Source organism: Carica papaya, chromosome 3, assembly GCF_054855325.1.
Source record: "Carica papaya isolate Zhongbai chromosome 3, ASM5485532v1, whole genome shotgun sequence".
Lineage (NCBI taxonomy): Eukaryota > Viridiplantae > Streptophyta > Magnoliopsida > Brassicales > Caricaceae > Carica > Carica papaya.
This window is the reverse complement of record NC_142311.1, coordinates 31,158,680-31,186,514: the sequence shown is the minus strand read 5'-3', so window position 1 is coordinate 31,186,514 and position 27,835 is coordinate 31,158,680. Positions and strand designations below refer to the sequence as shown.

Genomic DNA, 27,835 nt, shown 5'->3' with positions numbered 1-27,835 from the left:
AATAATATAATAATAAAAAGAAAAAAAGGAAACTAGAGGTGTGAATGGCTCTAGTGGAAGGAGAAGAAGCCCATACGGAGCTTCCTCGAGAAGAAGGGGCGTGCAGGATTATACTCGTCGCTGCTTATAAAAAAGAGAGAGAAAAAGAAAAGAGGAAGGACAAGAAAAAAAAAAGAAAAAGAAGAAAGAAAATATAACAGCCGCGGCAACACGCTCAGATCCGTTCCTAATATGCAACGAAGAAAGAATAAGGAGAGAGGAAGAGAAGTTACGCGCGACAGAGTAACATTGGAGAAGAAGATCGGACCGCAGTTGTCAAAGCACAATTTCGTACATCCGCATCGTTTTTTGCATGATTTCACTCAGATCTGCATCAGATCTGAGTGTGTGGTGCATTTCGCGACATGTTTCGAGCGATTCGTAGCGGCGTGGGGTGGTCTGGCAATGTTCTGACGGTTGTCCGGCGATGTTCCAGTAATACTCCGGTGACGTTACGACGGTGGCGTGTCGAGGCACATGCAGAGATTCTGATGTTTATTCGTGGTGAAGTTAGATTTTGCATCGATGAAAATTTATGGGAACTATATTCAATAGCATAAATCAGGTAAGCGTATAACTGCTTACAAATATAGTTTAATCTATTTAAGAAATTAAAATTATGGCATATAATAACTAATTGATAATTTATTTTTAAATTATAAATAAGTGTAGGATTCCGACGAAATTTTATTATTAATTTTTATATTTTTATTTATGTTCATTATTGAAATTATTGATGAATTTTTATACTCTGTTCGGTACCTAAATTACTATAAGTACTGGTTGTCATTGTATATGTAACAACCCCGGAAATTCATAATGAAATGTATATTAAAAATATCAAATGCGGAAGCGAAGTCAAAATTTGAATAACATCCCTTACACTAAAACCAAAAACGTGCTCACAAAATATAAAAGATCAAACTACCTAAAGGAGAAACTTGAAAGTAAAAGTTACGAATATGATTATGGAGTCTTTAGGCGTCCCCTTCGTCGTCCTCCTGCGGAACCGGCTCGGGAACGATGTCCTCTTGATCTGAAATGATTAAATAAGGAATGAACTACACTAGCTCAGTAAAGACATCACGATATCTCACCGTCACGGAGGTAAAGTTTGGTAGAAAATACAAAAAGACCAATGGAGCATAATTTACAACAAATTCTTTTATTAATAATAAAACCTTTACCATTCACTTACCTCGGTGAAATTTATAAAACAATATACGAAAGCAATAACATCATCATCATCATGAAACCATATATATAAACTGTATAACATAATACCTATCAAGCCTTTCGTAATTCAATCGTTACACAATATATTTTCCTCATTTACCAGCATACTAGTATCCATGGGGATCCATAGGGGTCCCGCTACCCGTTAACCCTTAACACTTGAAATCATATTCCAGGGTCGTCCCCATACCCCGTCCGGTATGGGCGCCAAACCATATACCTCATTACCCCGTCCGGTATGAGGGTGAAACGGGCCGTCCCCATACCTCGTCCGGTATGGGCGCCAAAACACGTAAGATCTCCATACTCCGTCCGGTATGGGAGACCACAATCCCGGTAGGGTTCCCTACGGACCCGATCCGTCCACCATCTCCCAGGATATCTAGTCAGGCTGACCACATTATACGATTACCCATTTACATAATCTTTCATTCTCTTTTTTTTTCTCAGTCAGCATCATCAATCACATACAAACAAGCAAAACGATAATTTATGCCAAACAGACAACATACAGTATCAATATCCCGGTCATTCAATCTATGATCAATAAAACAGTAAAATATGCACATGAAACTATAAAATGAAAACATCGAACCTCATGCTGCATTTAAAACTGTAAAACAGGCCAAATAATAGTTAACCGACAAACACACTAGACTCGGGCTCCATTAGCGACCTTAAGCAATTTTACACATTCGTTGATTCATGAAATACCGTTTTATCATTTATTGAACTTTAAAACCGTGATAGGAAATAGGGTGAGGGGTCCTTACTCGTTTCGGGGTCCGAACACGGTTTCACAGTGCGCTTGCAGGCTGTCCCTAATTTTTCCTGAAATTTTCCCGGGGAACTGAAACGCACTACAGGTACCTGCACGTGTTCCAAAAAATCCCAAATTAGGCCTAGGGCCCCTTTCGGCCAATATCGCAACTCCGGCACGGCGGCTCCGCCGTGCTCCGGCGATGGCGCCGCCGCAAGCGGCGGCGGTTCGCCTCGGGTTGGCCGTTTTCGGCCGTTTCCAGCCGAATTCGGCCACACTCGCATTGGTTCCTGCGATAAAACAACCCTACGGCCCTCGGGGGGCTGAAAATTTACGAAAAATCGAAGCTTACCGGCGGCGGTGCTCTCGGGTGTGGCGGCTCTCCGGTGAAGTTCGTATTTTGGTGATTCGGCTCCGATCAACCTGTAGAGAAAAGAATGGTGATCACAGTGGTATAAAAATTGCATTAAACGGAGGCCGGGAAGGGCCTCATCGGAGGCAAAAATTGAGGAGGGGCGCGGTGGCGCCGCTGGCTTTCGGTCGTGTTTTTCGGCCGTTTGGTCGGGATTTTGGCTCCGATTTGGCCACTGGGAAAATCAGCGTGGAAAAACGAGTCGGGGGTATGAAATTTACCTCGATCGGCGGTCGAAAATCCCTCCGGTGCAGCGACGGGTGGCGGCGGCCGGCTTCTGGTTCGTCTTCTCCGGCGAGGGCAGGCGGCTAGGGTTTGGGGTCTGGTGTGGGGGTCTTATTTATACCCTTTTTCCTTTTGATCTCAGCCGTCCATTTTGATTTAATCTAGGTCGTCCGTTTTTTATTAAATCTGGGACGTCCGTGCGCGCGATTAATCTGGGCCGTCCGATCACGCGCACGCGGATTGCCAACGTGGTCTGTCCCCGGTCGACGTGGTTTTGCCACGTGGCAGGTCCTGGTTGGCCAGGACTGCTGACTGTGTCTGCTGACGTGGCACACACGTTTTTTTTTTTTCCTCTTCTTCTTAAAGTTCTCCGGGCGCTACAGTATAGACTGTTAAGATATTAAAGATGCATAATATACGTTAGTTTGTTGAATATGTATAGTATATATACTTTCGACATAAAAATAATTAAATAACAAATTTAGAAAATTTATTAGTGACTGAAAATAAAGAAAAAATATTATAAGATTTGAAAAACCTATTTAACTGGTATCATCGAAGGGTGGATGTGTCCTTCTGACGTGTAACTGTGGTGAACCTTACTTGTGGATGCAACTTTAATCAGACGTGTCGAAACAATAAATACTGTGAACCGCGAACCGCGAACTGTGTATTATCTATTGTGAACTGAACTGTGACGTATTCACGTGGTAGTAAAAATTTTTATTGCTCTCGTTGATACTAACAAAAATAATATTGCACGATAAAAGTATTTTTAATATGATATAAACCGATATAACTGAATAGGAAGTCACGTGTAAAGTTTATTGATACTGAAATACTAAATTAATATTTATTGAACTGCTTACTGCTCAAATTATAATACTGAATATTGAATTCTAATATTTATTGAACTATTTATGCAATGAGTTACGACATTGAAATAATAAATTCGAATTTTTACTGGATAAACTGATTTATAATGTATGGTAAATGAATTAGTGTATAAATACCATGTGTTTTCTCAATTAAAAAGAAAAGGATTTTCAATCATATCCGTCCATAATTTTATGTTTTTTACCAACTTGTATTAATTACCTTTTTATTTGTTTGTACTTATACACTTAATAAACATATTAAACTCATCCTATTTACTATATTTTTTTTTTTACAAGATCAAGATATTTAGAATCCTGCTCTTGAATAGTGAAATACTTACTATGACATTGTTTAATTTTTATTTTAATTATAACAATATTTAATATTAATTATTTATTTTGTAATAAATATTTATTTTAGAGTTTAAACATACTTTATTGATATTTGATATTTTAAACTAGTTATGTAAATGATGTACTTTTATTATTTTAAGATCTGCTGCATGAAATATTTTTATTAATTATTTTATCATAATATAGTGTACGTACAATCCAAATTCTGAATAAAAGTTTGGACTGTTACATATAATATCAAATTATATCAAACAATCAACGACCTAACAAAATATTTGTTAAGAGTAACTGACTCTAATCCCAAATATAGTTTAGATTCATCTAATTTAGTTAAAGTAAGTTTTAATCAAATGTATTAAAAATATATTAAGATTAATTTTAAAACATAACAAGTTATTAGGATAATATTAAAAATACTTTGATATATTTTTAAAAATATTGACAATTTAAAAATTAACCAGGCCCGAATTGACGTAAGACCTCCCTCCGATGAGCATGAGCCTGCGGATCGTACCCGACAACTCAGGCCCAATGCTGAATGGATCGTACCGGAAAGCTTCTTTCATGTCTGTCTTAATGAATAAAACGAGCTAGTGGCGGAAGCTCAACTCTCCACCTGACGCCAATCCAAGACCGCTTGTACTCTTCATCGTCAGTCAACTTTTGCAGCTCAACAGTCGTCGACGATGAGGCCATGAAATGCTCGTTAGCTCTACGCCGACGAACACCGCTGTTAGACTTATTTGGATTTTTTGATCTGATACAGGTACTTGTTGGTGAATATTTGGTGCTTAAATTATCTAGTGATGCGCATTTTGTGCTATGTTTCTATTGAATTATATAAAAAAATTTTAAGCTCTAAATTGAGACTTTCTTCTGAATTGAATATTGGGTTCATATTCATCATTTTCTTTCTATTGTTTCATCAATGGTTATATTTTATTTTTTCACCAATCCATTCATCCTTTATTGTTCTGCGGTCACAGAATCTTATGTAAGCTGTTTTACAAAAGTACCATAGAAGGGAAAGAGAGAATAGAAGAATAAGATTTAGAGGAAGTTTTTAGAATAGAAATTGGGGATTAGGGTTTCGGGAAGAATGAAGGGAGACAAGGGAGAACGCTAGAGTAAGGGACTCATTTGATTAATTTTTTCTTTGCTCTTTACTGGCAGCAGATATCAACTAATTTTGTAACAGACCGCTAATTACTTGCAATTAACCCCCAACACTAACTAACCCTTCATTACACTAAATAGTAACCTTTTACAATATTTTTACTCGTATAATCTTTATTCCATGCTTGATTTTGTTTTGAATGTTTGAGCATATGTGATCAAGAGTAGGTAAAACGACACTTATATTTCTTCCTGAGGTGCTATTGAATTGTTAGTGCTGTACACTCCAAGAAGCAGCTACATGGTCGTTTCATTCTATCAATTTTCAGTGAAAACAAAGTGATTAAAAGAACACGTGAATACATAATTTTTCGAATCATGGTTAAAATCTTTAAAAACCAGTTTGTTTTTGTTGAATCCTGTATCCCTATGGGAACAACAGGGATAAAATCATCTTCTTTCCTAGAGCCTAGTTGGGGACAGACTCTTTTTTATAGTTATGGAGCCAGGGGTGGGGGTTGGGGGTTGGGGGCGGTCTCTCTCCTGGCGGTGATCGAGGTGTGTTTCAAGAATGTATGGCCGTCCTCATAAATGAGGTTGTTCTTTGGTATCTGGTGGTCTATAGGCTGGAGCTAATCTTCATTTTCAGAACAATAAATTCTTCTTTCCATGTGTTTCTGCTTTCCATGTCCAATTTCTGTTTTGTCATAATTTGGATTTGCTTTTTCTTGTCTATAACTTTATCTTCAGACTTATGGGTCCCTTTCTCTTCATAGTTCTTCCCTTTCTTTGCTTACTCCTTTCTATAAATGCATTCATAGGCTTCAAAACAATCTATCTTGATATAAGAAAAAAGAGTAAGTACTTTCTCTTCCATAATGTTGCACATCTTGATAAAAAAACCAAGGACATTCTAGGAGAATACAAGTAGCTCTTGCAGGACAGTTTTGCATAGGATAAAATCCAAATAAGCACTAGCTTCGAAAGGAGCAAGACATTGTTGGCTCATTATGTTATCTATCCATGCTATTCTATATGGTTGATATGGTTGTGTTGGAAAGTTGAAATCTCCTATTAGTAACAAGCTTTTTGGGTTTAGTTACACAAATAACAGTTGTTTGGAATACGGTAGTATGAGGCCAATCATTGTCTTGCTCGCCAGAGGCATCTTGGAAACCTTTGACAATGTAAAAAGGGTGGTATTTATTTGCTCAATCATCAGTTAGATCATCACATTCATCATGTGCATAATCATCTTCTTTTCTTTGCATCTCCTCCTCTTCTTGTCTCAAATAAAATTCAAGTTGTTTTTCTTTGAAAAATGGATAGTCCATATGGCTACTTGTCCACACTTGAAACAAGTAACTTACCTTTGGTAGCAAGAGTACTTTGATCTTGATATGTCCTTTTGACCACATTTTGCTTCCAAAGTCCTTCTAGAAGAGCTGGCTGTCTGATGTTACTTGAAGTTGGATACTTCAGATATTCTTCCACATCAAGTGTAGCTTGATAAACTTGTATTTCATTCATTCTCAAATTGATTTTCTCTTGACTGTAGCCCTTAGTCCTTTGAATTGGGATTAAGCTTGGCTATTGTCTTTTACCAGGTGATTTTGTACCTTCAAAATTTCAAATTTCCTTATCTATATATATATATATATATATATATATATATTCCATACTGAAATATTGCTTACTTCAAATTGTTTGCTTGATGTGGATTTGGTCAACCATATATATGTTTATATAAAAGTGTTAGTTAAAAATAAAAGTAACTTTTACAAGTGAAAATAAAATATTATCTATGGGTTTAAAAATAATACAAATTATTTAAATTATCTTAGGATACCACATATGCATGAATATTAAAAAAACACATATTGCAACTGTTTTTGTATTTAAATATGTTTTGCAGAAATTTAAGAAAGTTCGTCTGTAACAAATAGATGCCTTTCAATTTATGGTAGATATTTTCAATTTTCATTTTTGCAAAAAATTATAAGATTTTTAAAAATGTGTAGTGGCTAAATAAATTATTTGAAAAAGAAAAGTAACTAAATTTTGCACATATATTCTTTTTCCTTTATGAAATAAATTGTTTAGGTACAGTAAATACATATATACACAACATACACACACATTTAGATGTATATACATATAATCAGTCTGTATCATATATAAGAAAACATGCATGGATATATACATACATATATGCACTCATATAGTACATATCTTATATTTGTAGATGGTAGATTCTATAGCAATTTATTTTGTAGCACACAATGATGATTAATTGAAGTCTGATTTTTATGGTTAATATTAATAATTTTTTTTTTCATTTTTCTTTTTTATTGATATAATGTCATTCATTTGGATGTGTGTTCTGCTTATTATATAACTTCTATATAAAATTGATTTAGATATTTATATTTTATACTTATAATGAAGAGATATTGATGGTATTTATGATACCTTGTGCATAGTATAATTACATATACAAATAATAATATTTATAATTACCATAAATTAATAAAAATTTGTTTTAGTAATTGAATAATACAATAAATTTTAGTGAGTATTAAAAATGTAATGAACTAACTATATTTGGATTTTTCTTAATTTATACTGCTTCTTATAACTGCATCTTACAACTACATTTATGATATTCAATGTGCACCTATTTTATAAAATTAATGATGTTTTACGGTATTAATGAGAATTAAAATATTAAACTCTTCATTTTATGAAAATTAGAAGAGTAAACTACCTTCATTTCCCATGAATATAAAAAATGATTATAGCTATCAATTAATTACAATTTTTTATTATATTTTATCAAAGCAATCAATATGTACAATTAAGTATGAATTTTGCATTTCAATTATGTATTTAATTAATATAATTCAATAAATACAATATATTTATTAGTTTATTCAAATCAATCAAAGTTAATCACTTTTGTGCCATTGACATTCTCTTCAACATTAGTGCCTGTTCTGTGGATTCTTCAACATTAGTGCATGTTCTGTTGATACAAGTTAGAGTACAGCACGAAGTTAATCACTTATGTGCCATTGACATTCTCTTCAACATTAGTGCCTGTTCTGTTGATTCTTCAACATTAGTGCATGTTCTGTTGATAGAAGTTAGGGTACAGCACGAATTTGGTTAGGCACGTTTGGTTAGGGCTTGTTACAACTCAAACTCTAATAACATGACCTTTTAAAGAATTTAATTACCCTTATGCTCTAATTTTCTGGTTGTCACTTCTGTGTTGTTTGGTAATTACATGGTCCTATTTCTACTTATGTGGCTAGCCATGTTTCTAGTCCTTTTATTTTTATCTTTTGTAGAATCTTGAGTAAGTTACTCATTTTAGTATGTTGGTTTTGTTGATAGGGTGGCAGGCAGAATAGTAATTCAGAGATGTCAATGATCAGAACTTCAGCTTCTAGAGATACTGGAAAATCTGCGGTCTCTCAGCCATCATCATTTTCTGGTATGCCTTTCAAAGAACAACAGTTGAAGCAGCTCAGAGCACAGTGCCTTGTTTTTTTGGCTTTCAGGTATGATTGTATTCAATTAGCTTCTCTACTAACCGTATAGTTTTTAGAATATCAAGTGCAAATCATTATTTTTGTTGGTTATGTCCTTGCAGAAATGGTTTGATGCCAAAGAAATTGCACCTTGAGGTTGCATTTGGAAATATCTTTCCTAAAGAGGGTATTAACTTCATCATCATTTGAATATATATTTTTCTTTTTTCAAGTCTTTCTGTGTTTGTCTGGTGGTAATCAGGTTGGTAATGCAGACAGCTCCTGCAAAGAATTGGTTGATCTTAAAGGGAAAGGCCAATTTTCTAATGAGCCAAATTGCACTCCTGAAGTCTTTATGCCATCTCCAAAGGTGGATAGTGTGAGGGCAGCGGATAGAGTTCCTTTAGGTGGCTCAATTGCTGGAAGATCACTGGAGGTTGACTCATTCAAAGAGGCTGAGAAATCAAAAATAGAGGACAGGAATTGCCAAACCTCTGAGCTCTCCCTGATTTCTGATGAAGGGAAACATCTTTTAGCTTCAAGAAAACCAGAAGCTGAAATGCAAAGCCAGGAAAATGTGGAATTTCAGCAACGTACTTCTGGAGTGATCTAGCTGTTGATAACCGCATACTAGTGGCAACCATAGTTGAAGATTCACATGCACTATAGCATACGCACAATTTATTAAAGGGATGAGGACCAAATGCCCCAATCCAAGATTTAAACTATGATTGCAGTCTGAAGAGAGCATATAAAAGAATGATGATTGGCCCCTAGAGCTTGTGTCTTCCGACCTGTGCTTTTACCGTACAGTTAGCAAAATGCCTAGGTCACGATTTCTGATGTATTTAGATAACCTATAAATATAAAGAACAATTATCTTCGAGCTTCCCTATGAGAACTTAGACCCTTTGTGCTTGGTAATTCTCTTCAATGCCTGGAAGTAACAGAAATGCATAGTTGCTCAAGAGCAGAAATCTTGTGAAGAGGATAAAATCAACATATTGATCAATTAGTATGTCATATCTCTCCTGGCATGAAACTTTCATAGTTGTCTTTTTGGAAAAGATCTTATATTATGGGAATACATGGTGATTCTTTTTTCGGGATTAATCTCTTCCTTGCATCTCCCCCTTCCGTTTCATTTGAACATGCATTATACGGCTAAAGTAAGTAATTTTTATATTGTTAAATTATATCATAAAAATTGATATTATGTAACTTTTAGATAATTTTTTATTTAAAAATATCATTAGGAGTAGATTCGATAATTAGAAACTTGATGTTTTTTAAAACTGAATATTTCAAATATTCTTTAACATCAAAGAAAGGAAAGCTTGGTAACTGTGTGCTATTATTGTAGGAGGTTACTGAATTAGCCCTCTTTTAATATTAGTTTTTAATCATACATTGAACCAAAATGTTGTTTGACTATCATCTTCTACCAATTAACTCAAAATCTTTAATTCTTCAAACTTTTATTTGTACTTAGTTAGTGACATGTTGTTTAGACTCAACATATAAACTTGCTCATAAATTGAGAGGTAGATATTTTTTATATAGAATATTTTTTTATTTCTATCTTATGTTTCTATTGTCGATTGTCTCTATCTTATTATATTCTCATCGTTAGTATAAAATAACTTTTTATCTCATCCTATATTTCTATTGTCGACTGCCTCTATTTTATTATATTCTCATCGATACTGTACCATCATATTTTTGTGATTCCAACAAATTTTATTTTGGCAAATCAAACTTTTCGTACATCTAAAATGTTACACCAGTTAATATACTAATTTTAAATTTTTTAGATATTTAATATACTAACTTTTAATTTTTCAATACTAAACTTAACTTATAGCAAATTATGGTTAATGTGCGTACTTTAAGATTTTGGAATAAAAACTTAAACATTACACTAAATATTTCTTAAGCATCATATTTAAAAAGTATAAAAAATTTTATTGCATTACAAAACTAGAAATTCAAAATAGAAATATGTTATTGAATAACTACGTTATGGCTCAAACATATTATAAAGATATTTATGAGATGTTAAGTAAGTCTTCATGTACAAACTTAGATTAGAAAATACTAATGTTAATAAGATAAAAAATATTGCTACTAATAAGATGGAAAATTCTAACACCAAGAAGATTAGGAATAATATTATTAATATAAATAGGAAAAATAAAAATATTAATAAGAATAAAATCCTAAACTACAAGTTTAGATTCCTAAATAACATAGCAAGTTTGTGTTTAATAGAATTATGATTTCTCATCTATTTAAGTAATTCAAAGCTAATCTATTTTGTATCAAGAGGTTGAACTCTACCCTTAAAGCTAATGATTAAATGCTTTCAATTCTCAGCAAACTAAACTTAGAAGTAGACATTTTTTTGGTTAAAGCTCCTTATAACTAATCACTTAATGGGATGTACAAAGAGTTAATTAAGCCATTATCTTTTTTGTAAAATACTTATCCACTTCGATATGTTTAGTGTAATCATATTATATTAAGTTATATCTAATACCAATAATAGTAGTGTTATTCTGATAATCTCTTTTAGATTTTTTTTAATTTCATTTTTAAGGTCAATGTAGTCATCTTTTGCTATTAAAGTTCACAAACTTCATCTGTCATGACATTAAATCTAGTTTTAACACTTGCTCTCATAGCCATGATCTTTTGTTTACCTATCCTTGTCACTAGATTACCACTAAGGAACTAAGAAAGATAAGGTAACATAATATAGATTTTATGTCTACTATATAAATGATATAGTCAAAATATAAATAAGTTTTTTGAGCAAGTCTTTACTCATGTTTGACAAGATACCCTTTCTAAGTGTGGCATCGAGATAGTGTAGAATCTTATAGAGAGCTTGTAAGTGTTTTCTATTATATCATATATTATTTGACTCACTATACTCACAACATAAGTGACCTTGTGTTGGATAAATAAATAAATAAATCTTTCAACCAATATACTACAACGTCATTTCCTTTTCGCTTTTGTCTATGATTAGTTTCAATAGGTATCCTGGCTAATTTGTAAATTTTAACTAAGTGTTTAGCTTGCCTTAAAGAGATAAAACATATTTTACTTAAGGAAAAACATACATTCTTTGACGTATGTCACTTCAACACCCACGAAATGCTTGATTTTTTAATTTTTTTTTGGTTAAAGTCTTTAGCTTGGCATTTTTAGAGGAAGTAATTTTCGACTAGATCATTTACTACTACAGTGATATAATCCATATATAAAAGTAATACGATGACTATTCCTTAAAAAAAAAATATTGTGACTTCCTTTATAAATGAATTTTTTGGAGTATGCTCCCCTTGCTTTTTGCAACTCCATAATAATTTTAAATAGTATTGTTTATTAAAAGTATTACGAATTCAAAATGCTAGGTTAACAGCAACCTAAGTTTATAATCACATAAAATTATAAAATTACTAAAAACAAGTAAACAATGTTTGAATTTAGGACTTGCAGCCAATTGCCTACTGAATTTACATATTTTTGTGAATAATGTTATATAAATTTTAAAAATAAAAAACTATAGAATATTTTAAAATGTAAAAGAACCTTAAAAATTTTGAAATTTTTTACTCTCAAGTTCTTTGTTTAAATATTTTTGAGTAAACATATTTTGGTTAAATCATTTGCTATTACATAATATAATCCATAAATACAAGTTATGCCTCACCTTACTATTTTTTAGAGAGCGTATGATTTATTTGAATTTTGCACCTACTATAATCAACGATAATCTCTAATAGGATTAATTATAAAGAATATGACGATTCAAAAATACTAAGATAAAAAAACACCTAAGTCTAAAGTTAACAAAATCCAAAAAATTATCGACAGAACATTTAAAAAATGCGAGAACTAGAGAGCTAGATGGCACCTGCTCATTCGCTATGGGCATTCCCCTTATATGGAATATCACCAAATGAAAAGTTCATTAAATCGTTCTTTTAATATTAGATACTAATGTAGTTTTAATATTAAATTATGTTAAACAATCAACCACCTAAAAAAATTTGTTGAGGATAACTGACCATTATCCAAATCTAGTTTAGATTCATCCAATTTAGTTAAAATAATTTTTAATAAAATATATTAAAACTATTTTTAAAATATAAAAAGAATTATTAGAATTACTATTTAAAATACTTCAATATATTTTAAAAACATTGACAATTTAAAAATTAATCAGGCCCGAATTGACACAAAAGCAGCCCAGGCGGCCTGTTCGGATCCCTCTGATTAGCACGAGCCTTCGGGTCGTACCCGACAGCTCAGGCCCAATGCTTAGCGGATCGAACTGGAAAAGCTTCTTTCATGCCTGAGTCTTGATGAATTAAACGAGCTAGAGGCAGAAGCTCTACTCTTCCCCTGACGCCAATCCCAGACCGCTTGTACTCTTCATCCTCTGTCCACTTTTGCAGCTCAACAGTCGTCGAACGATGAGGCCATGAAATGCTCGTCAGCTCTACGCCGACGAACACCGCTGTTAGACTTATTTGGATTTTTTTTTTGATCCGATACAGGTACTTGGTGGTGAATATTTGGTGCTAAAATGTAACTAATGATGTGCATTTTGTCCATGTTTCTCTTGAAATTATATAATTTTTTAAGCTCTAAATTGAGACTTTCTTCTGAATTGAGTATTGGGTTCATATTCATCCATTTCGTTCTATTGTTTCATCAATGGTTATATTTTATTTTTTCACCAATCCATTCATCCTTTATTGTTCTGCGGTCACAGAATCTTATGTAAGCTGTTTTACAAAAGTACCATAGAAGGGAAAGAGAGAATAGAAGAATAAGATTTAGAGGAAGTTTTTAGAATAGAAATTGGGGATTAGGGTTTCGGGAAGAATGAAGGGAGACAAGGGAGAATATTAGGGTTCGGGACTCATTTGATTAATTTTTTCTCTGCTTTTTACTGGCAGCAAATATCCTATTTGTAGAAGCCTCGTGCAACTAATTTTGTAACAGACCCCTAATTACTTGCAATTAACCACCAACACTAACTAACCCTTCATTTCACTGAATAGTAACCCTTTTACAATATTTTTACTCGTATAATCTTTATTCCATGCTTGAATGTTTGAGCATATGTGATCAAGAGCAGGTAAAACGACACGAATGTTTCTTCCTGAGGTGTTATTGAATTGTTAGTGCTGTACACTCCAAGAAGCAGCTACATGGTCGTTTCATTCTATCAATTTTCAGTGAAAACAAAGTGATTAAAAGAACATGTGAATACATAATTTTTCGAATCATGGTTAAAATCTTTAAAAACCAGTTTGGTTATGTTGAATCCTGAATCCCTATGTGGCAACAACAGGGATAAAATCATCTTCTTTCCTAGAACCTAGTTGGGGACAGCCTCTTTCTACACTCATGAACCGAGGGTGGGGGGTGGGGGGGTCTCTCTCCTGGTGATTGAAAAATGTTTCAAGAATGTATGGCTGTCCTCATAAATGAGGTGTTCTTTGGTATCTGGTGGTCTATAGGCTGGAGCTAATTCTTGTTGTCAGAACAATAGATTCTGCTTTTCATGTGTCTTTGCTTTCCATGTCTAGTTTCTGTTTTGTCATAATTTGGATTTGCTTTTTCTTGCCTATAATGTTATCTTCAGACTTATGGGTCCCTTTCTTGTCATAGTTCTTCCCTTTCTTTGCTTACACCTTTGTATAAAATGCATTCGTAGGCTTCAAAACAATCTATCTTGCTATAATAAAAAAGAGTAAGTAATTTCTCTTCCATAATGTTGCACATCTTGATAAAAAAACCAAGGACGTTCTAGGAGAATACAAGTAACTCTTGCAGGACAGTTTTGCATAGGATAAAATCAGAATAAGCACTATCTTTGAAAGAAACAAGACATTGTTGGGTCATTAGGATAGATATGTTATCTATCTATGCTAATCTATATGATTGATATGGTTGCATTGGAAGGTTGAAATGCCCGATTAGTAACAAGCTTTTTGGGTTTAGTTACACAAATAATCGTTGTTTGGGATGCAATAGTATGAGACCAATCATTGTCATGCACCTCAGACGCATCCTAGATGCCTTTGACAATGTAAAAGGGGTGGTGTTTATTTGCTCAATCATCAATTAGATCATCATATTCATCAATGCATAATCATCTTCTCTCCTTTGCATCTACTCCCCTTCTTGTTTCAGATCAAATGCAAGTTGTTTTTCTTTGAAAAATGGATAGTCCATATGGCTACTTGTCCACACTTGAAACAAGTAACTTACCTTTGGTAGCAAGAGTACTTTGATCTTGATATGTCCTTTTGACGCATTTTACTTCCAAAGTCTCTCTAGAGGAGCTGGCTGTCCGATGTTACTTGAAGTTGGATACATAAGATAATCTTCCACATAAAGTGTAGTTTAATAAACTTGTGTTTCATTCATTCTTGAATTGATTTTCTCTTGATTGTAGCCCTTAGTCCTTTGAATTGAGGTTAAGCTTGGCTAGTATCTTTAACTAGGCGACTTTGTATCTTCAAGATTTCAAGTTTCCAGATATATTCGATACTGAATATTGCTTACTTCAAAGTGTTTGCTTGACATGGATATGGTCAACATAGTTGGTATGCAGTACATTTTTCTGAGAATGGCTTTTATCTTATCTCATGTTTCTTTAGTAATATTAGTGTTGTCTTCATCAATGCTCTTATACTGACAACTACTTGTGCCACTTGGGGATTTTAAGCTGGTTGGCCAACATGTGTATTGCGTGAGTTTTAAACTTCTTAAATTGTTATCTTAGTCTAGTATGGAAGGGCTAATTGTTTAGGGTGAGGTGGTTTGGTTGAACCAAAAAGAAATGGTAAGAAAAGAACATGATTTGAAGGATACCACGTCCGAGTTGTGTGTGTGTGTCTGACACGCTGATCTCCAGTAGTAGAATTAGTTGGAGGAGGAGGTAGTTGTAGATTGAAGGTATGGTGTGCAATATTGTGGTATGGGAGGATGAAGATTGGTTGAGGTTTGTAGGTACTTTGACTATTGGCTCGTTGGAACTCTTTGATGTTGGCAGTGAGGCTTGTAGTCACCTCTTGCTGGTCGTTAGCAATCTTGAACTGGTGGTAATGTTAGTCACCTCTTCTTGGTTGATGGCAATCTTGAATTGGTGGCAATGTTTAGGGGGTTGGCTTAGGGATAGCTTTTGTATTTTGGATTTCTTGAATTTTTTATGAACAAGGTGCCAAATGGTTGTGCATATGAAAGCTACATTTTACCACATGCTAATAGAAAACAAAATATCTGTAAGGTTCCTTAGGTTGCCTTCGAATTTAAGAGGATGATCATTAAACAAAATATTCAAGGTTTTGAATGAATGATCTCTAATTCTAGCAAAAGGCGAGATAATGCTATGAAGAACCCTCATGTATCTCTTTTAGAAATCTAATATATGGTAGCAAAAGGTGAGTTTCTTCTTGGATTTACATACCTTAAGACCACTCCAGACCTATTTATCAACAATCCAACTAGAATCCACCCAAAACAATGAAGGAGGGAGAGAGTTGAATTCCATAGCCTTTTAACTTTAGCACATTGAAAGAGGAGATGGTTGGGGTTCACTCTCTTGCAAACACATGAGCACCTATTGACAATTTAATTACAGTGCTTCTTCAAGTTACTAAAAGTGAAAATGTTTTTTTCTGCTTGTTCAAGTGGTAGCAATTTGATGCTGAGGAGGAGAGGCAACACTTTGGTAAATAGATGCTATTTGTGTAAAGCTGATGAAGAATCTTGCAATCATATTTTACTTAATTGTTCGGCCGTGTACAACATTTGGACCACTGTATATGGGCTCATGGTTATGAATTGGGTTACAGTGGGCGTTGTTAGTAAGGAGCTGTGGGCTTGGACTAAAACATGCAAAAGGAGAAAACATTTATTCTTAGTTTCGCTTCCCATTTCTTGGGTAGTATGGAAGAAAAGAAATGCAAAAGTTTTTGACGATATTGAAACTGACTTTGTAAAAATTAGAGATAAATGGATTAACACTTTTGGTTCTATTTTGTTAGATTATGACATTAGAAATTAAGAAGATATTGGAATTGTCCTAGACCACTTGATTGATATGTAATTATTTTGTTTATGAGTGCTACCCCCTTGGTACCTATGTTTATAACAATATACTTCTCTTTTATTTAAAAAAAAAGTGGTAGCAATTTGAGAGTTTCTTTCAGATGTGCTTTTAAGGAAAGCGAAAGACGACCTAAACTCAAGAAAGAAGTATTGTAAGAGGAGCTTACAGAAAACAAACTGTTTTAGTGAAGGGCTACATTGACCGATCACATTTGTTAGGGTAAAAATGGCAGATGCTAGGATTGCGAGATAGAATGATATCTTACAAGAGAAGTGTAAGCCATTTTTTACTAGAATATCACTGATCAAAACATCCTTGTCCCTCATGATAGGAAATATGTTTGGGAATCTTTCCCTAAGAGGTCTTTTACCGCACAAAAAAGTAGAAGGCCTGGCCATTGTCAAGCTCAGTAAGCATCAACGAGTAGCCTATAAAACCCCACACCCAAGAAATCCAATTGCCTAGAAAGAATTCAAGAGTAGACATTGTGGTTTTACAATGTAGGGGCTGGAGGAAGCCTTAGAATAGACAGAGTTATGGTACTGATCTAAAGAAACAATAATCCAGCCCCTCATGGTAGCAAACAGGTACTTGGGGATTGATAGGAACTTTTGGTTCTAATATTGATTAATGTAGGACAATTAGAAATATTGAGAGAACTTAGAACTCTCTACTAGATAATTGAATGATTGCAAAATTGAGATTAAAAGGTACTTATATTGCTACTAAGTAGCCTTTGTAGGATAGGGACAGGCTGAAAAATATAAAGGCTAATATTAATATTATGAAAGTGAGTGATTGAGATGTAAATGGGTGGTACCCTCTTAGTACTGATGATATATACTAAACTTTTATTTAAAAAAAAATATTATGAAAAGGAAAACTAAAGCAACTAGGAAAAGCATTGAGTTAGAAAAAGCATCAAACTGGTAAAGTATTTAATCCCTGAATTAGAGTCGCCATTGTGCCATTATTTGTGGTTTTCAATGTTGAACTAATTAGGAAACACATTGTACTTTTACTAATTATAACGTGAGAGCCCACTTATTCAGAGAAAACTTTCTTTCTGGTGTTGCATTGCTTTTTCCCTGTCTAATAATATATTTTTTTTCCATAAAAGAACATGGAGATATACCCACTTAAGAGAGTTATTGTTTGTGAGGATTGTCTTGTATCGTTGCTAAACTGCCCTGTAGTTCATCATCTGTGGTGTTTGGTTTACAAAAGGCTGGGTATTAGCTGGGTATGTTCGGGTTCTATCAAAGAAGAGATTTGGGCTTGGAAGCATCTCAGTAACTTTTGCATCCTTGCTGATTTGATTTCCATTTCACTTATGTGGACTGTGTGGAAAGTTAGGAATAGTAGGGCCTTTCAGGGTCTTGATGACACTAATGATTTTGATGTACTGAAGAATAGATGGCTTAGCACCCTTAATTTTTTGCTTACAGTTCATCCTCCGGTTTATTTTGAGACTTATAGGAAGATTACTGGAAGCATCTCAGTAACTTTTGTATCCTTGCTGATTTGATTCCCATTTCACTTATGTTGACTGTGTGGAAAGTTAGGAACAGTAGGGCCTTTGAGGGTCTTGATGACACTAATGATTTTGATGTACTGAAGAATAGATGGTTTAGCACCCTTAATTTTTTGCTTATGGGTCATCATCCGGTTTATTTTGAGACTTATAGGAAGATTAATGAAATGGAGGACTAAGCTGTAAATAATTGTATATGTTCCTTTGTACCCTTGGTGCTCATACTAATACTACTATTTTACTTTTCATTTAAGAAAAAAAGTTAAATGACATAAAAGTAAATTTATATTCTATGTAATTAGTTGTAATTAAATGTTTTTTGCCTTTTTCATCTAGAAAACCTGTATATATAGGATTATAATATTCAATAGAATATATATCAAATCATTTTTAACATAATATCAAAGTACTGGTGAACCAGGTTAAAGAGTATAAAAGTAAATTATACTTTACGTGTTATTAAAAAAAAGGAAATTATACTTGATGTGATTAGTTGTAAGTATCTATTTGTTTTTCCGTCCTAAAAAACCTGTATATATAGGGCTGTAATATTTAGTAGAATACATATCAAATCATTCTTAACAGTTATAAAACAAAGAAGTTACTAGTTTCATTATATCAAAGGAATATATTTTAGCATTTTTTTTTTGAAATAAAGGGATATATTTTAGCATTGACTATCATAATTCCTAGGTCAAACTCTTTTGCAATTTTATGTGGTTAAGGGATATACATCATTTTATCTATATCAAAACTGGGACAAGGAGCTTCAGTAATAGAGAAAATGTCATTGAGTTTAAGAAGTATTTATAAATGAAAAGTAGAAGGGTTAAAATGTTCAGTGAATGTTTTTTTATGGAGGAAGGGGTATTATTAGGAAAGAGAGAAAAAGATTACCAAGTAGGGAGAAAAAGAAATTCTTAGTAGAAATGACAAAAAAAAGAACAAAAAAGAAATAACATAAGCGAAGAGGACAAATCAATCCAAAATTACATGTCCTTTGTAGCCCAGATGAAGAATAACTCCTAAGGAAACTTTGTCATGGAAGCCCAAACCTCATCCCATCTCATTTTCATCAATCGATTGACGGTGGCTGAAATTCTTGCATTCTGCTCCAACTAAAGGACCATATCCAGATGAAGAAGATGGAATAGCATCTCTAGATCTTGCGATGCACCAGGGAAATATTGAAAGAAGAAAATAATATTGTCTTAATCCTTAAAGCTACATTACAATGTACAACCAAATGATGTGTTCTGTGCTTTAACATCAAATCTGATAGGAATTTGAAGGAATTTTGTGGTCTGTAAACTTGGGCCAATTTTTTAGAATACAGAGGATAACAAGGCACCAAGGAGGTGTACAACACATATGCAAAACAAATTTATAAAGCTATTAAATTATTAATATGATCCCAAAAACCTCAGAAGAAGTAAAAGGATGGCTCTTAATTAAAAAAAGGGTCTGGAACCTCAAATCTTTAAACCTGTCAAAAGTGGTTTCTATATCCTCAAAAACCCTTCAATTCCTTTCATTTCAAATCACCTATAAGCTAGCGAATGGAATAGGAGATAAGATCCTCCAATTATGCTTATCACCATGAATTCCTCTCCAAGGCATTATCTTGTCCTCTATATGACAAGCTATTACCCAGGCCACCTCTAAAAGGCCACATTCTATTGTCCATAGTGGAAAAGAAAGGGGATGTCGAAGAAGGATGATTGGATGACTCAGTTGCCCTCTTGCAAAAACAACACCCATTCCAATTATTTTCCCTTCTCTAGTAAAGTTGTCTAGGGTAAGAATACTTTCCCTTGCTGCTTTGCAAGCAAAAAAGTCACCCAATGGGAGGCAGTTAATCTTTCAAATATGCTTGGGAACTTCTCATTGTTCATATTAATGTTAGCCACATGTAAATAAAGGGATATTCTGCTGTTTCCGATAATAGATTTTGAATGTTATTCTGCTAATTTTCATCACTAAGTTAATGTTGTTCTTTTTTTTTTTCATTCTGTATGTTTAACTTTTGATTATAACTTTTTTTTTTTCTAGAGTTAATATTTGTCTATTTAGGTGGCAGGGATGTCCTTCAAGAACAACATTTCTTTGCTGTTACCTGTTGCATTGAGATTCATTGTATGCTAATATATATACTTACTGGACTATAAGTTATATACACATGAGATGGCGTCTTCACATAATGTTGAACTGGAGGCAGCAAAGTTTCTGCACAAACTCATTCAAGATTCTAAAGATGAGCCATCAAAACTGGCTATGAAACTTTATGTGGTATGTGCAGGGTGGCTCTATTTTATTTGTTATTGTCATTGGTTTATTGGTGCCTTTTATGGTTATGTTTATTCTTTATGAGTGATTCAGATATTGCAGCATATGAGATCAAGTGGGAAGGAACATTCAATGCCATATCAAGTTATATCAAGGTAAAGCTACTGTTTTTATAATGTTTGATTTTTAAAGTTTGTTACTCACTGCTATTCGACATCTTTAGAATTCTTTCTTAACTTGGTTTGTTGAAGACACAAGGATCTTGGTTTTTGATAAGATGGAGTTGTATGCTGGAAAATTTGTCTGATTCAGTAGCTTGAAACTATTTGGGACATTGGTGTCATCAAATTATAAATCTGGCATTAAATTCACTTGTATTTTCCTCCTCTTATCTAAATAGACCTTCTTTTACCAAAAAAGAAAGAGAAAAGAAAAAAAAGGAAGCAGAGAAAAAAAAGGAAGCAGACATTAAAGTTATCAGAAGAAAAGAATCAGGTATTATATTGTGAATGCATATGTTGGCAAGAAAGAAGGGCAATAGGATGCAACGTGATAATTTGTTACTTTTTCCTTCTTTGCATTATGTCAAGAATGTTTTGTCATGTTGAAATGCTGAACTTATGGGAATAAATGTTTCCACGGCAGTAATGGGTGGTTAAATTATTGAGTTGTCAACTGATAGCTATGTATTAAAGCCTTTGGTTTACTTTCGTACTTTAGCACTCTGTTTGGATAAATTTTAGTGATGATTAATTAATGTATGGTAATAACAGTAATTGAATGGGGATGATATAGGAGGGGGGTGACAAATTTTTTTAATGTTTGGATGATTGTATATTAATGATATATTTTTGTTTGGATGATAGGATGGTATAGTTGTATTTTCAGTCAAATTATTAATTTATTTTTATCTATTTATGTAATAGTAAGTAATATATAAGAAATATATAATAAAAAAGAAATTAAATTGTTTATCAATATAATTACATATGTATTTAAATAAATAATTTTTACAAGTTAAATTTTTATATTTAATAAAATAAATAATAAATTGTGAGAACAAAAATAGAATTAAATATATTATATGGGGGTATAAAAGGAAAAAAAGTAATCTGCCATTCACATACCACTGATTTTGTAGTTTTAAAATTCATCCCAAATTTGTCGGTCAGATACTGTTTGTTACCATTGGAAGTTGAAATAAATATGATTTTCTCACACCCGTGGAATATCATACATTAAAATTTTATCATTTACTATGATCCAAATTGAGTGTGAGAGTACAAAGCAAGTGTCAACTACGTCAGAATGTCTTGGACTTTAAAATCAGTGCTTCTACTACTTATAGGAGTCCTTGGAAAACTGTTTCTAGCTACAAAGTAAGTTTCAACTACGTCAAAATGTCTTGGACTTCATAATAAGGGCTTCTACTACCTACGGGAGTCCTTAGAAAGCTATTCTAGCCTTTAAAGTTCTTTTTACCCCAGTTTAGGCGTGTTTTGAGTTCAGCGTCTAACTACAATTTTTGCTTTTCAAAAGCACTTTCCAACCAAGCGGTAAAAACTAAAAATATTTTTGGTAGAAGCCAAAATTTAAAACCTACTTTTGAGTCGATATCATCTGAACGATGCTAATATATAAAAAGCAGGTTTTATTAAGAAAACTTGCTTTTGATAGGTTTAAACACAGAAGCTAAAACACATGCTTTTAGGAAAATAACTTTTGCTTTTGATGTCTTCCTTCAAAAATACCATTAATTGAATTAAACTATGACAACTTTGCCCCTTTAAAAATAAAACCTATATGCTTTCTTCCTCACATTCAGGGCCCCTTCGTCATGCCACCTTCACTTTGCCTCCCTCGCCGCATGAGCAACCCCCATCACACCGTCTCTGTTTTGCCTCCTCCCTTGCTGCATGTGAAAGCTTCAGAAGATCGTCAGTTCCTCATGCATCGCCTTCTTGCCATCTTGTGCACCGTCGTTCATTCCTTGCGCACCTTGTGCATTTGCTCTTGTGATGTCTGCTCAACCGCCATCTCTCACACATCTCATTTGTCTATTGTGTCACGTCCTGTCCCATTTTCGCTCGTGCATCGCTGGCTCTGCTCATATATAGATTACGTATTTAGAATATATATTTAAAATATATATCATATATAACATATGTTCAGAATATTTATTTATAACATATATCTGTTATGTATATATTTCCTTGGCCTTACAACTAGATTTCATGGAGATTGCCTATCGAAGAATATTGGCATGTCAGAAAGTTGTAGCTTAAAAGGTAGGATGAGGGTTTAGAGTGAGGTTTTGCCTACTTGACTTGATGGGGAGTGGCTTTTAAAGGCATTGCTTCCTCGTTATCTTTTCTTTGGCGTGCAACAAGGAAGCTATGGTGGGCCTGCTCCTCCCAACTCGGAGGGGAATGGTATATGAGCAGTTGAGTTGGTAAGAGACCTAAATGACTAAAAATGTTGGTAAATATGCTGCTTTGCTCCAGTGTCTATCACAATAGGGAAGACCCTCGGATGATTTGTACGAATCATGGTGGAAACTAAATCAAAACGAGATGTTCTTGGTTAAGCCCTACTACAATTATTTCATGGCTAGTGACGTTATTACCGAAAGCTTCCAATGAAAACTGATCTGGAAGGTTAAAGGTTCTCTTAGAATTGCCTTCTTTGCTTAGGAGGTGGCGCGTGGATGCATCCTCACGTTAGATAACTTGGTCAAGAGGAGAAAGATCCTTCCGAATGGATGTTATTTATGCAAAAGAGCAGCAGAATTGGTCAACCATCTTCTCTTGTGTTTATTTTTAGAATAAAAAGTATAAAGTGTAATTATAGGCATCAAGAGAATGTCAACCCGTATACAAAAAGATATTACGCATTAATAAGGATTTCGATAAGGTTATCAAAATTCTCCATAGTGTATAAGGGACTTACCTTTTCTTATCTTATTGTGCTTCCTATTGGTTATGGTGTTTTGTTTAAAGTCTCTTATGGGTGAACTAGGCCATGGCCGTTTCCGTAAAAGATGAGATTTGGGTTTGAAAAGGTATATATGGGGATGAGAATTATAACGAGTCTTCATGTTTTTCCTTTGCTACTCTTTGAGTTATATGTAAAGAAAGGAACAAAAGAGCTTTTGAGAGTATAGAATGGTCTTTTGATAGATTGAAAGATTCTTGGTTTTAAACCCTAACTTTTTTGATTATGGGTCATTCCCTCTATTTTTATGAGGATTTAGAGGACTAGATTGACTTACTAACAGAATTGTAAAACTTTTGCATCGGGGTTGCATTCCTTTGGTGATTTTAATACTATACTTTATCTTTTAAAGAAAAAAAATTATTATTTACATATGGGTATATGTATAACATTTTGGTTAATGCTTATATATAATATATTACTATATACATATATTAAATATTTAAAGATAACTTTAGTTTATATTTTGATTTATATATTGAATGTTAATTTACTGATTAATGTCAGGTTTTGATTTATTGAACGTTAGTTAATTATTGTATAAACAATCAAAATGAAAATATTAGTAAAAATTAGGTCTCAATTTATTGAATCATGGTAAGAAATAGGTTTTGGTTTATTAAAAAAATTTAGGAATTGATATTTAAATTATATGTGATGTGTTAGATTTATGGGATTTATCATATATATGTTAGTAAATTAGTATTTCCTTACGAATAATAATTGAAATTAGAATTTGCTTTTTAACATTCTATATTATTTCAGTATTTATAACTATTTTAACAAAACACATCAACTTCTGCTTTGATTTATTCTCTTTTTATACTCTTTTTGATAATTTGAATATTCACAACTATTTTTCTAGACACAATAGTTTCTGCTTTTCAATATAATACCATTTTTTACAATTATTTCTGCTAAACACGTAAGGGCTTCTTACTAAAAGCACCAACACTCTTACAACTCAGAAGAGAAGTTACAATCTCACCAAACACCTCCATAGTTTGAGGGTAGGTGATGGTTCTTGTTTCTTCTTTGAGAGGATCCCTGGATTAATAACATGCTGTTGGCCACTTGTTTTCTTCATCTATATGCTCTTTCTTACAGATTTAACACTCCTATTTCTTCTTTTCTAAATTACTCTGTGAGATATTGCTAGTGGAATTTGTTCTTTCAAGAATTGTCAATGATTTTGAAGCTATTAATGTGATTTCTTTGATTCAACTCTTAGATTTTGTTGTCCTCTCTTCGACCCATGCTCATTGACTTTACTCTTTGGACTTGTTTGCTATTTTTACTTGTGTCCACTTATCTCATAATCCTTCTCTTCTTAATGATTGTTTCCATTAAGCTTTATTTTTGGAAGGTTTCAGCTCCCTAAAGATTTGAAAATATTTGTTTGTATTGTAGTTCTTAATGGGCTGAATTATTAACAATTTGCTCCAGGCGCACTATCTAAATTGTGCTTTATCTTCCGAGGTCCTTGTGATGTAATACATGTGACATGGTTGGAGCCATCGGATTATTTGGTACTTCTAAAAATTTTTTGGTGTCTTGTTCTCAAATTGAGTCTTAATGTCTGGGAGGTTAGTGAGTATGGGATTCTACTAAATATACTTACTATGACTGGCCTCAATGAGAACAATGATCAACATCATGGAACCTCAAGAGAGGTGGTTTTTTCACGGTTAAGTTATACTATAGTTTCTTGGTTAAGAACAAAGTACCAGAGCCCAAGTTTCCATTTCAGCAAATCTGGAAAGTGAATGCTCCTCTGAGAGTTATGTTTTTTTGGCCTGGGAGGCAGGGTGTAGATGTATTTTGACAATTGATAGATTGATGAGAAGGGAAAAAATTATGGTCAACGGCTATTTTCTGTGCAAAAGGTAAAATCCTGTAGCCGTATTGTGCTTCAGGGCCATTTGTGCACAAGCTATGGACAATGGCTTACGGATTATTGGGAGTTATCTGGGTTATAGCTGGCTCGATAAGAGCTAAGATTTTGGCCTGAAAAAGCATTAGTAAAGGGAGGAAACACATGGATCTCATTCCCCCTATCATTCTATGGGTAGTGTGGAAGAAGAGAAATAAGAGAACTTTTGAGGGGATCAAGAGGATTTTGTTAGAGTTTGAGATAGATGACTTCAGATTTCGGATTTTTTGGTTATGAGACATTCGATTATTCTTTTGAGGAATTTGGGGATTTTATTGACATACTGACTGAGTTGTAAATATTTGTACATTGGTGGCACCCCATTAGTGCTGGTGAATTAATGATACACTATACTTTTAATTGAGCCGTTTATTCCTTTTTGCTCTTCGCGATATCAGTAGGAGGAAGGGGGTTAAGTCTTTGCGATGTAAGGCCTTTCTTGTTGGGTTGTGGTTGATGTGGTTGAAGAGAAATTGAAGGACTTATAAAAGTCAATATTCCTTTTTTTGCTTATTTGGGATATGTTATCTTCTCTAATGATTCTGTGGGTTAAGTTGCATGAGTATTTTAAAATACTAGTCTCTATCTAATTCACATAGACAGCTATTCTTTAATTGGTTTTGTTGGTTGTCCTCTCTCACACGTTTGATTACCTAAATAGATGATGAACCCTAGAAGCCTTGTTGTGAAAATCTACCAAAAAATAGGCGACTCACAGCCGTACTTTTGTCTGCTGCTGCTTCTTTTGTTCCCGTACTTCCAGCAAAGTCATGTTTGTTTTGAATTTTTAACTGGGTTTGACCAAACCTGTTTACCCCAATTAGACTGGTTTTCAGGAACCCAGAATGATGCCTAGGAATTTTGGTCTACCCTTCTTATTGTCGGAATACTCTTTAGTAAGTGATGGAAAAATTTTGAACATGTGGAATCTTAAGGAAGAGAATGAGTCATCACTTAGAGTATAAAATTAACAAGTTTTTCTTAGTTATAGTTAAGCACAACCAAGCAGTTGAAGCGAAGGAAAAGTGAAAGTATTCTCCAATTCTTCAAACCCTAGCACATTTTTGGAGTAAAAGTAATAAACTTGTCAGTCAAGAGGATTGTACTAAGAACCTTGTTTGTAAGCGACTCAATTTTTTTTTAACACAATCGCATGTATGACTGTACAAATTAGCTTGAACGGATAATATGAGCATTTTGCTAACCAAGTAAAAGCTTGTTTCTACACTTCATGGTACCTATAATGATTTAATCTTAAGTGATGTAGTTTGTATGAAGTTCATACATATTAAACATCCAAAAATGATTGTAGTCAACGAAAATCATAAAGAGTAAGAGCTGGTTGAAATTGAGAAACAAGATCTATCATGTCTTCCTAGGAGTATAAATTTTGAGGTTACTCAGGACCTTTTGCTACTAAAGGATAACTCTACAGAAGTCCAATGCAAGGAGGAAGCTAAGCCAATAATTAGATTAAGTGATGTTCAACTTCAGGTTGCAGTTGAACCCCAAATTTATCAATATATTGAGTTTATTCTCCCACTAAATTTCATACTCCTAAATACTTATGTGTTTTCCTTATGTTGAAGAGATTGGGTTTTGGTCGAAAATGGAGAGAATGGATGATGTTCTGCATTTCTACAACCTTATTTGTGGTTATGGTAAATGGTGGTCCCTCAATATTCTTCAAAGCCACTAGAGAATTAAGGCAAGGGTACCCATTATCCCCTTTGCTATTCATTATTATAATGGAAGCACTTAATGGTTTACTAACAAACCTTTGGAGCTACAGCTAATTAGAGTTGTGAAGGTGGGAAGTGGGGATAATTTCATTGTGGTCTCCCACTTATTTTTTGCTGATGATACATTTATTTTCTGCCAACTGGACGTTGGGATTTTAAGGCATTTAAGCTGCACCCTACTATTTTTTCAAGCTGTATCGGGGCTTAACATCAACTTGTGTAAATCAGAAATGGTGAGATTGGGTGATAGAAGTGATGAGACTAGGTTGTCTGAGGTTTTGGGCTACAAACCGGTTAGCCTTTCGATAAAATATCTGGGTCTTCCCTTTGGGGCCAAGTATGAGGATGTGAAAATTTGGGAGCCGGTTTGAAACTTTTGAAATAAGATTAGCGGAATGGAAAAGGAATATTTTATCCAAAGGTGGTAGGTACACTCTCATTCGAAGTACCCTAACAAATCTCCCAATCTATTACTTATCCACCATCACAATACAAATTAAAATTGCTAAAAGGTTAGAGACCATCCAATGTAGATTTTTATGGGGTGATGAGGAAGGTAACAAAAAATATCTCTTGGTTAATTGGGGTGAAGTTAAAAACCTTGTCAACAAAGGGGGCTTGGGCATTAAATCTCTGGCTCAGTTAAA

General features: G+C 33.7%; 2 protein-coding genes across 8 annotated transcripts in view; both read left to right on the top strand.

Moving 5' to 3' along the window:
* The first annotated feature begins 150 nt into the window (after window positions 1-150).
* On the top strand, window positions 151-9,669 carry LOC110820009 (chromatin structure-remodeling complex protein SYD-like). Its single transcript, XM_022049377.2, has 5 exons — window positions 151-604; window positions 4,366-4,670; window positions 8,420-8,586; window positions 8,679-8,743; window positions 8,832-9,669. Exons 2-5 carry the CDS (start codon window positions 4,599-4,601, stop codon window positions 9,167-9,169), a joined length of 642 nt encoding a protein of 213 aa, XP_021905069.2. The 5' UTR covers window positions 151-604; window positions 4,366-4,598; the 3' UTR covers window positions 9,170-9,669.
* Window positions 9,670-12,934: 3,265 nt separating this feature from the next.
* Window positions 12,935-27,835, top strand: part of LOC110819858 (uncharacterized) — a 59,228-nt gene continuing 44,327 nt past the window's right edge. For 5 of the 7 annotated variants that reach the window (XM_088216489.1, XM_088216491.1, XM_088216492.1 and 2 more), the window contains exons 1-3: window positions 12,935-13,127; window positions 20,307-20,522; window positions 20,613-20,674. In XM_088216489.1, coding sequence (XP_088072615.1) covers window positions 20,418-20,522; window positions 20,613-20,674 — 167 coding nt within the window. In that variant the 5' untranslated portion in view covers window positions 12,935-13,127; window positions 20,307-20,417. Of the gene's footprint in view, window positions 13,128-20,285; window positions 20,523-20,612; window positions 20,675-27,835 lie in introns of all 7 variants that reach the window. The other 2 variants (XM_088216488.1, XM_088216487.1) reach the window with 2 other exon arrangements.

Excerpts from the sequence above, each read along its gene's own strand:
- LOC110820009 (XM_022049377.2), top strand. The coding sequence starts at position 4,599 with ATGAAATGCTCGTTAGCTCTACGCCGACGAACACCGCTGTTAGACTTA. Across the intron at positions 4,671-8,419 it reads GATTTTTTGATCTGATACAG|GGTGGCAGGCAGAATAGTAA; the intron begins GTACTTGTTGGT and ends TTTTGTTGATAG. Across the intron at positions 8,744-8,831 it reads AAATATCTTTCCTAAAGAGG|ACAGCTCCTGCAAAGAATTG; the intron begins GTATTAACTTCA and ends TTGGTAATGCAG.